Source organism: Fundulus heteroclitus, unplaced genomic scaffold (genome assembly GCF_011125445.2).
Source record: "Fundulus heteroclitus isolate FHET01 unplaced genomic scaffold, MU-UCD_Fhet_4.1 scaffold_619, whole genome shotgun sequence".
Taxonomy (NCBI): Eukaryota; Metazoa; Chordata; class Actinopteri; order Cyprinodontiformes; family Fundulidae; genus Fundulus; species Fundulus heteroclitus.
The window spans coordinates 1-9764 of record NW_023397054.1 but is presented as its reverse complement, the minus strand read 5'-3'; the positions used below and the strand labels follow the sequence as shown (position 1 = coordinate 9764).

The 9764-nt window shown below is 41.9% G+C and overlaps 1 protein-coding gene across 1 annotated transcript; it reads right to left on the bottom strand.

Moving 5' to 3' along the window:
* Positions 1-3120: 3120 nt before the first annotated feature.
* Positions 3121-5304, bottom strand: LOC118561343 (gem-associated protein 6-like). Its single transcript, XM_036133393.1, has 2 exons — positions 4913-5304; positions 3121-3844 (listed from the first exon to the last, which is right to left on the bottom strand). Exons 1-2 carry the CDS (start codon positions 5041-5043, stop codon positions 3466-3468), a joined length of 510 nt encoding a protein of 169 aa, XP_035989286.1. The 5' UTR covers positions 5044-5304; the 3' UTR covers positions 3121-3465.
* Between the last annotated feature and the right edge of the window lie 4460 nt (positions 5305-9764).

Genomic DNA, 9764 nt, shown 5'->3' with positions numbered 1-9764 from the left:
ACCTTGGGCTGCAACTCAGTAGATGAGCTAGTAGATAACTTTCATTTTAAAGTCTCAGACATCATTAACTGCATTGCTCCAGTTAAAGTGAAAGTTGTTTCTGGGAAGAAAAAATCTCCTTGGAGAAATGCTCCAGCAGTTAGAGGTGAAAAAAGGGAATGTGGAAAAGCTGAACGCAGGTGGAGAAAGAACAGACTCCAGGTTCACTATGACATCTATAAAGAGAGACTTTACAGATATAACTTACAGGACTGTCTCAGAAAATTAGAATATTGTGATAAAGTTCTTTATTTTCTGTAATGCAATTAAGAAACATGAAATGTCATACATTCTGGATTCATTACAAATCAACTGAAATATCGCAAGCCTTTTATTGTTTTAATATCGCTGATTATGGCGTACAGCTGAAGAAAACTCAAAAATCCTATTTTAAAATATTAGAATATTTCCTCAGACCAAGTAAAAAAAAAATCTAACAGCAAAACAAAATCAAACATTTGAAAATGTCCATTAATGCAGTCAGTACTTGGTTGCACAGATTAGTGCATGAATGCGGCGTGGCATGGAGGCAATCAGCCTGTGGCATTGCTGAGGTGTTATGGATGCCCAGGATGCTTCAATAGCGGCCTTTAGCTCATTTGCATTGTTGGCTCTGGTGTCTTTCAGCTTCTTCTTCACAATAGCCCACAAATTCTCTATGGGGTTCAGGTCAGGGGAATTGGCAGGCCAATCAAGGACAGTAATGCCATGGTCAGTACACCAGTTACTGTGAGAATCTGATGTCGTCTCTTAACCACTACCATACTTGTGATTTAGTTTACTGAACCAAGCTGAGTGTTTTTCAAGGCTCAGGAAACCCTGCAGTGTTTCCAGTTAATTAGACGATTCAAGTGATTAGTTGAATAGCCTACTAGTATACTTTTTCACCATATTCTAATATTTTGAGATAGGATATTTGGGTTTCTTAAGCTGTAAGCCATAATCAGCGATATTAAAACAATAAAAGGCTTGCGATATTTCAGTTGATTTGTAATGAATCCAGAATGTATGACATTTCATGTTTTTTAATTGCATTACAGAAAATAAAGAACTTTATCACAATATTCTAATTTTCTGAGACAGTCCTGTATAACTGAAAAATGCAAGAGAATCTTTCTTCTCAGGTCATAAACAAGAACATTAATAATGCTCGTGTTTTATTTTCCAGTCGACAGGTTAACAAATCCTCCTGTGTCCGAGGCTTCTGAACTTTTAACACCGTCCTGGTCCTGCATGCGCGTTTTATGAATTTTCAGAGTTTTTATCCAGTTATTAAACTTCAGAATGTTTAATTCTTGGAGATATGAACATTTACATTGATGATCTTCTGCATCGAGCTGCTGACACATTTCATTTTAAACAGCATATTTAAACGTAGTTTTTTCTTTCGCTCTTAGCATAAATTAGCTGAAAGTTATTAATGTTCATTTTTCTCACCACTGTTGTATTTTAATGTAGACAGTCAGCGTCAGAAGGTGATTTCCCAAAGGTGAATTATAAATCAGAATACTGCTGAGAATTTCTCTGTTTTTCAGCCAAATCATTGATTGTCAGTGATGCTGATTCTTTTAAAATTCACCGTCTGTCCGTTCTAAATGAAGTTGCTCCCATAATGCACAAATATCTCCTCCTAAAATGAAGACATATTGCTGTTTAGCAGATCGTGTCGTAAGCGTTTGTGGAAATCTACAGATTGCATTTAAAGGAGCTGATCTCGTCGTTTAATGATATGATTAAATCAGTGCTGCAGAGTTTTCTAATCTTGTGAACACGAGAAAAAAAAGCGAGACCATCAGTAATAATGTACCAACCCAACGCCGCTGGTACCTGGATTTACAACAGAGCACTGTAACAGATTTTAAAGGTTTCTGTGAAAAACGTTGATTATTTCAGGGTAAGTATGAATCCGTCTCTTGATAGCACGTCCAGTATTCGCCCTTCTGTGTTTATAGTCCTCATAAAATTCTGTTACACCGACAACAAATGAGTATCTGAACAACAGAAGGATTTCCATGTTTGTGAATAATAATTCTGAAGTCTCACCTGTTACCTGGCGTTCCTCAGGGCGCGGTCTAGGCCACTTTTGTTTCTTTTGTACATCACCACCTTGGGAAGATTTTTAGCAGCTTTAAAAATGTGTGCCTGAGAAACCTTGGTGCTTTTTTTGACCCGTCACTGTCCCTGATTCCCATTCTAACCTGGAGATGATTAGATAATTACTTTTATTTCCTCTCATTTAGATTATTGTAACTCTCTTCTTTGTTTTAACAAACCAGCCGTCATCCAGTGGGTCTAGAACGCTGCAGCGAGGCTTTAATCAGGAACAGAAGAGTTCACATCACACTCGATTTATTTACATCGACTGTCAGTCACAACTGATCTTAAAATTTTAGTTTTGACTTTTAGACTTTTAATGAACCGGATCTTTTAATTCCTTTTATTCTTCTGGCCGCCGACGGGATGCTTTGTCAGTATTCTCCATGTTTACCTGAAAATACCTCAGAGCTCCTCACTAGAACCGGGTCCATGTTCTCTACGTTCTTAGTCTTAGTGAGGACTTCAGAACCGGGTCCATGTTCTCTACGTTCTTAGTCTTAGTGAGGACTTCAGAACCGGGTCCATGTTCTCTACGTTCTTAGTCTTAGTGGAAGGACTTCAGAACCGGGTCCATGTTCTCTACGTTCTTAGTCTTAGTGAGGACTTCAGAACCGGGTCCATGTTCTCAGTGATCAGTTCTACTAAAGATAAACATGGATTAGTTTTTCAGATCCTGCTGAGACATCAGTCCTTTAATCCTGGAAATGTTCTCCAGGTTCTAGAAGGTCCACTTTGTCTTTAGATGGAGGTTCAGACTGTGAGCTACATAGTTCATCAGTTTCTTTAATCTTAATTTTTCTCAGTATCTGACAGAGGGTTTTTTGATTTAATAACTTTGACATTGTAATAACTTTCTAGCCAATCTGTGTGGATGATTTCATTTCGTTGTCATAACATTGAACTGAAAATTGAATCCTGTTTAAGTCCTGCAGTGAAGCACCAGCACCCACAGGGGGCGCTGCAGCAGGTAAAACATGACGACGCTTTAGTTTTCAGTCAGAATAGATTTATTGGACCTTAACGAGGAACACTGATTGGACACTTCTTCACATCAGACGCGCCTCTGAAGCTGCCGGTCGGCTGATGTTCCCGTTTCCAACCGGTTCTGTTCAGAAGAACCTCTGATGAATCTATGTCTAGAGTCCATTAATCGCCCTTTGCTAAATAATTAGACTGCATCACTCCTGATGCATGTCCCCCTTAGCTGGACTGAAAGATTCAGACAGAGCCAGAATTACTGTGGCTCATTCTCTGGTTCCGGCTGAATCTGGACCAGTATCTCCATTAGGTTCTAGTAAGACGTGAATCAGTTAGTGGATGTGATTCCAGTTAGTCCTGGATGGTCTCTAGATGCGGGTCGGGCTGGAGCCGGACCAGTCTCTGGATTCGGTCCAGGATGATCTGGTTGGAGCTGCAGCAGTCCTCGGGTCGGTACGGAGCCTTAATGGTCAGAACCCCGGCCACCCTCAGCTCGTCTCCGTCCTCCTCCACAGGAAGCCGGTTCTTCTGGAGCCACCTGCAGACCGCCAGTCTTCTCCTCAGCAGCTCCTCAGGGTCCAAACTCACGGTGTTGGGGGGAAGGAAGAAGGAGCGGAGGCGCTCGGCCATGTCCTGGTCCGGCTCCTGCAGAACCTCCACGTGTTTCACAGCGTGACCCATAACCACACGCACCGAGGCGCCGTCCTCCCTGAAGCTCAGCAGCACCACGCTGGAGAGAAGCAGAACCACGTCAGTCCAGCCATCAGCAGGGCTCTGCACAGCCCAGTCAGGCGTGTTGGACCAGGGACAGTTTTAGAGTGGCCTAGTCAAAGTATGGACCTAAATCTGATCTAAAGCTGCAGCAGGACGTTCCTGCTGGAAAAACCCCAGTAAGGCTGAATTAAATCAATTCTGCAAGTTCCTCCGCAGACCCGGTACCACACAACCATTTAGTTCCTCTCTGCCTCGTGTTCGTATTACACGACTGAAATTATATATATATATATATATATATATATATATATATATATATATATATATATATATATATATATATATATATAAAAATTACTGGATTATGTTGGGTTAATAAAACCCAACATAATCCAGAGATCTCGCTGGTTTTGACTCTAATCTTTGTCTATCAGCCTGGAAGCAGATCTAAGCTTCTCACACTAAACACTACGCAGTGTACTCTATGAAGTGAGCACCTGGTGGAGGTGAACGTAAGGGGCCGCGTGCGCAGGTGACAAGCGTCCAAACCAGGAGCAGCGGGTGACGTCACGGACTTGAGCCTCTGCCATGACACCAAAAATGATGGGAGTGATTAAAATTTAAACAATGGATGGTTTGAGGGGCCTGGAGCCGGCTGACGACAGTCGGAGGGGGCGTTGAACCAGCAACCCACCAGTTGCAGGACGAACGGCACACGCATGTTGTGTTTTTCATTAATGATAGCACCGTCACGTGACACTGTTGCTTTTTGTTACAAAAAATAAGCAAAAACTAATAAGACATCTGCTATTTTTATTTCATTTGTTACGTCATCAGCAGAACTGGCTGCTAAACGCGTTCAGGTAAAACTCAAACTGACGTGAAAAACACGACTTGGTGCTTTGAGACATTTTAAAGTGAAATTACATCAAACAAATTCAATAACGCGAGATAATAAAATTACATTAAGTAAAAATAAACACCATGGTTGTTTAAAGAACGAAAACTGGCGATTCGCCATTTATTTACGGTGGCGGTATGATTTTATCTTTTTAGGTAAAATATTTATCTGGAGCTGTCTCACCTGTGGGACACCGGGTCCACGGTCAGCAGCCACCCGCGGTGCTCCTCCTGCTTCCCCGTCCTCAGCCTCACCTGTCTGTGGACGCACCTGAGCCACAGCTGCGGACCTGAATGAAGCCAGTCGCACTGCATTATGGTCCTCCGATCAATAATCGATCGTCAAACCTCAACTGAACACCGTCGCTGCCGCCGCTGCACCAGCTGTGCAGCAGTCCGGGGGAAACACGGCAAACTCAAAGTTCCGCTTTATAGTCCACGTAGCCTCTGCTGCCCCCTGCAGGCCGAGACAAGCAGCAGCAACGAGCTGGACCAGCCTGGAGGCTCCTCTGGTTCTCCCTCCTGGCTGGGTTCTCTCCGGGTACTCCGGCTGCCTCCCACAGTCCAGGGACATGAGCGCTGCACCGACTAATGCCTGCCCATAAACATTCAGCTTCCTGAACCAGGTTAACCGGACACAACCGGAATGAATCCGATCCAAGGGACACAGGTTAAAATCCTCCCACCTGAACAGGATGAGGTTTAAAACCAATTTGAATGGACAGAGCTGATTAAATCGGACTTATTACACATATTTAAACATAATTATGGCAGTTAGTCCTCTAACGGAGCAAAACGGACCTTTCACATTAAAAGTTGCAGCTTGCATTAGTTTATTTCACATTATTTGTTCATGTCAACATGTTTGCCTAGACGCGGCACCAGGTCACCAAAGCAGTTCCTCGTCCGTGTAAAAGACTACTTGGTAATAATAATAATAATAATAATAATAATTAATTATTATTATTATTATTATTAATTACTGGAAGGCTACAGCTCCAGGTTCTAAAAAGCTAATTCTAACCAAGCTTTTACGCTGGAAGTCCAACCGGAAACCCCCTGCTTTGTTTCCGGCGCAGGGTCAGCGAGCAGCTAGCAGGAGAGCTAACCTGATCGCGGATCGATCAGAACGGTTCCGTGTCAGAATGTCCCGTTCCGGGCGTTACGGAGGAGGTAAGTCGCTGTAGCTTTAACCGCTGTCGGTACCGGCCCGTAGGACCTCCCGGTACGCTCCCACCGGATAGTTCAGGACAGTTATTGCAACCGGTGAGCTGTGAGCGGAGCTAACGGCTAATGCTCCAATGTGACGTCACTGCTGTACCTGCCGCACGTGTCCTCAGGTGTTGTCGGTCATGTTTGTCTTATGTGTTTAGAAGTGTTGATCTCTGAGGTTGATTGGCGGAAGGAAGTAGTTAAATTAGCGGGAATTGCTGCGGAGTCTGGTCCGGTGTCCCGCTAACAGGTCGGAGGATACTGCCACCTGGCGGCAGCGCGGAGATTACAGCCGCTCAGCACACGCGTTATTAATTACTGTAGTTGTGCTGTAGCACAGGTGTTCTGGGTGGAGTTCTCCATCGCTGCTGCAGCGGTTCCGTCTCATTCTAAGCTTCAGTCCAGCTTCTGCAGATGGACCACGATGGTGCGTTTACGTGCTGCGTGTATACTTCAGCACCCTTAGTAAATTGGCTGGAAAGGCTTTGCCGGTTCTCTCTGTGGAGCCCAGCGGTGCCGGTTCTGTCGGTGTCTGTAAGCGGGTTTCTGATCCTGGTGGATTCTGAACGTTTCACAGCTGATCCACACAGATCTGCACCAGCAGCTGAAAAAGTTCTGACTAAGAGAATCTCGAGAACCCAAGTCCGGATCCAAACGACAGGATTGGGGTTTTTGTGTTTCTCGTGGTTCTGTTTTGAGTCTGGTGGGTCAGACGAGACCTGGTTCCGTTCTCCGCCTGCTTAGATGGTTCTGAATAGTTCCTCCAGTCCTCCTGGTGGTCCCAGGGAGGAGTTCTTTCCAGGCTTTTTCCTGCACTGATGAGTCCAAGCTGTTGGTTTTGACCCGGTAAAACAGAACCTTTCTCAGGTTAAAGACTTCCTGCGTGTTACCTGGCATCCTGTCAGCAGGGCATGCTGGGTAGAAACACTCCTCAGGGCTGCGCACCTTAGAGTCATGTCAAGACAATGTGAGGCTAAACGACCAAAGACTGCCATCTTTACTCTTTCACGCTATCCTAAATATTAATCTAAGGGTTTTTGAATTGATAATAATTTTAATGGATCAACATAAGTGGAATTAGCATGATTACATTATTTTAATTGAAAAAAGGATTTTAAGCCAAAATTTCTTGGTTTTTACAGCATGCACAAGGTTAAAAAGTAGTTTGAAGAAAAAAATATTCTTATTAACAATTAATCAAAGATTTTCTTTATTTCCAGAAATATTTATTTAATAAAATGAAATAAAAGACCCAAGGACTTAAGAATAGTTTGGTATGGTTCAAGTGATAAAGGATTTTTTAATATACATGTATTTTAACAATATATTTTATCCAGATAAACTATATTAAGAAAAAAAATTACATAAAGAGACCCAAGGAATTAAGAATAGTTTGGTGTGGTTCAAGTGATAAAGGAGTTTTGAATATATATATATTTTACCAATATATTTTAACAAGATAAACTATGTTGAGAGAAAAAATACTTTAAAGTAAGTTAAACCAATGAACATGTACGGTGAAGTTAAGCCATAAGCCTATAATAGAACAGTAAGACTTGACAAAGAATATTGTTCTCTTCTACAACACCTTCAACTTTATGATGACGATGATAATGGGTTTATGAATGTCAACCTTCTAGGATGCTTCTGGGCAAATATGTCTATAATTTTGTTGATGTCTAAATGAATGTCCTTGTGGACATACATAAGTAGCAAAGCCACAAACCTTTCCTCTCCCATAGTCGACCTCAGCAAAGTTTTCACTGCTTTAAGGCCAGAGTTAGCACGTTCCACAGAAGCACTGCTAACAGGTAGAACTGATAGAAGGTGAAGAATCATAGAAATGTTTGGGTAGACCTTCATATTTGTTCTCCTTAGAATTTCAGGGAGAGAGCTGGGTTTTTCCACTGATGACCACTTTGTGTGCCACAACTTCACTTCCTGCCTGAATGTTGATCCTGATGGTTGATCATCTTTATATGATGTAAAGATCTCTTTCTCACTCTCATCGTTCATCATATGCAAAATGCTTGGAAATAGTTTTAATCGCGTCACGTTGTATTAACGCGAGATCTGAGCTCTGACCCTAACCCTTTAAAAAAAAAGGGGAAAAAAGCATTTTACATGCTTCAGGCTGAACAGTGGCTCTGTGACAACTCCTACAGTGCTAAGAAACTCTCAATAAAATAAACTCTCAATGAAAGAAACTAAGAAACTCAATTAACTCTCAATAAAATCCCAAAATCTAACAAAAAGAAATAGTGTATTCAGTGTTACCAAATTAGGCAGGTTTCCACCCAATTAGGCTTCTTTTGAACACAATGAGCTGGAACTAAAATAGCTTATGGGCAGGTTGTAAAAAATTGGGAAGCTTTTCACATTTGTTGGGCTTTTAAAAAGAATTACTAACAAAATATATATCAAAATAGTTGTCATGTCTGGAACAAAACTTAAACCCTTTTAATATAAAATGCCATCTCATTGAACTCATTTTACTGGTCAATTTATTTTTTAAATGAGTCAAATCTGACATCATCAATGAATAATAGTTATAATGAATAATATTGATTGTTATAATAAAACAAGAAAAGAATAATGGTTAATCAAGTGTCACTATGAAATTGTATTGGTCAATGTAAACGCCCAAGAGGGGTTGAGTTCTACTGATCAACTTAAAAATATTTCATGGCTGTGTGAAAATGTTTGCTTGATCTATATCCTGTTAGAGAAATTACGTTTATATTAAGGTAGATTATTAATCATGTTGGAAGCTATTGATAAAACGTTTTTTTCCCCAGTTTGATATATCATGATTGTTAAAGTGATCTTGTGTGTTATTTGGTTGATTGATTGTACATTTTGTGTACATGTGGCATGTTCTCATGTGTTTCATACTTCTGTGCTTGTTAACATGAGAGAGCTTGAGAGTTGGGCTTGTTTTTTTATTTTAAGTTGGTCAGGTTTTATGCTGATTTGGGATGGAAACTAACAGATCCAGCAACCTGTAGAGCTGTCTTGACTCAAAAGTCAAGCATTAGCATACATAAACATGAGCAATGGTATCAGGCTGAACACTGACTGAAATAAAAATTCATAGTAGCAGAGGTTCTGTAATTACAGCAGCTATGAGAACAAGGATTAGAACAAAGTTCCCTTCTACCTGAAGTAACCCAAGTTTCTTCAGTTTGGCAGTTTTCCTGCTTGCTTCTGCTCCTAGCTGTCTAGCTAACCCTCCTAGCTTTCTAGCTAACCCTGCTAGCTGTCTAGCTAACCCTCCTAGCTGTCTAGCGAACCCTCCTAGCTCTCTAGCTGACCCTCCTAGGTTTCTAGCTGACCCTCCTAGGTTTCTAGCTAACCCTCCTAGGTTTCTAGCTAACCCTCCTTGCTGTCTAGCTAACCCTCCTAGGTTTCTAGCTAACCCTCCTAGCTGTCTAGCTAACCCTCCTAGCTGTCTAGCTAACCCTCCTAGCTGTCCTAGCTAACCCTCCTAGGTTTCTAGCTAACCCTCTTAGCTGTCTAGCTAACCCTCCTAGGTTTCTAGCTAACCCTCTTAGCTGTCTAGCTAACCCTCCTAGCTTTCTAGCTAACCCTCTTAGCTCTCTAGCTAACCCTCCTAGCTTTCTAGCTAACCCTCCTAGCTGTCCTAGCTAACCCTCCTAGCTGTCTAGCAAACCCTCCTAGCTTTCTAGCTAACCCTCCTAGCTCTCTAGCTAACCCTCCTAGCTGTCTAGCTAACCCTCCTAGCTTTCTAGCTAACCCTCCTAGCTGTCTAGCTAACCCTCCTAGCTGTCTAGCTAACCCTCCTAGCTGTCTAGCAAACCCTC

Bases quoted from the DNA above. Each gene is read 5' to 3' on its own strand.
- LOC118561343 (XM_036133393.1), bottom strand. From the start codon at position 5,043: ATGCAGTGCGACTGGCTTCATTCAGGTCCGCAGCTGTGGCTCAGGTGC. The intron at 3,845-4,912 runs GTGAGACAGCTC...GCTTCTCTCCAG, and splicing joins GTGGACCCGGTGTCCCACAG to CGTGGTGCTGCTGAGCTTCA.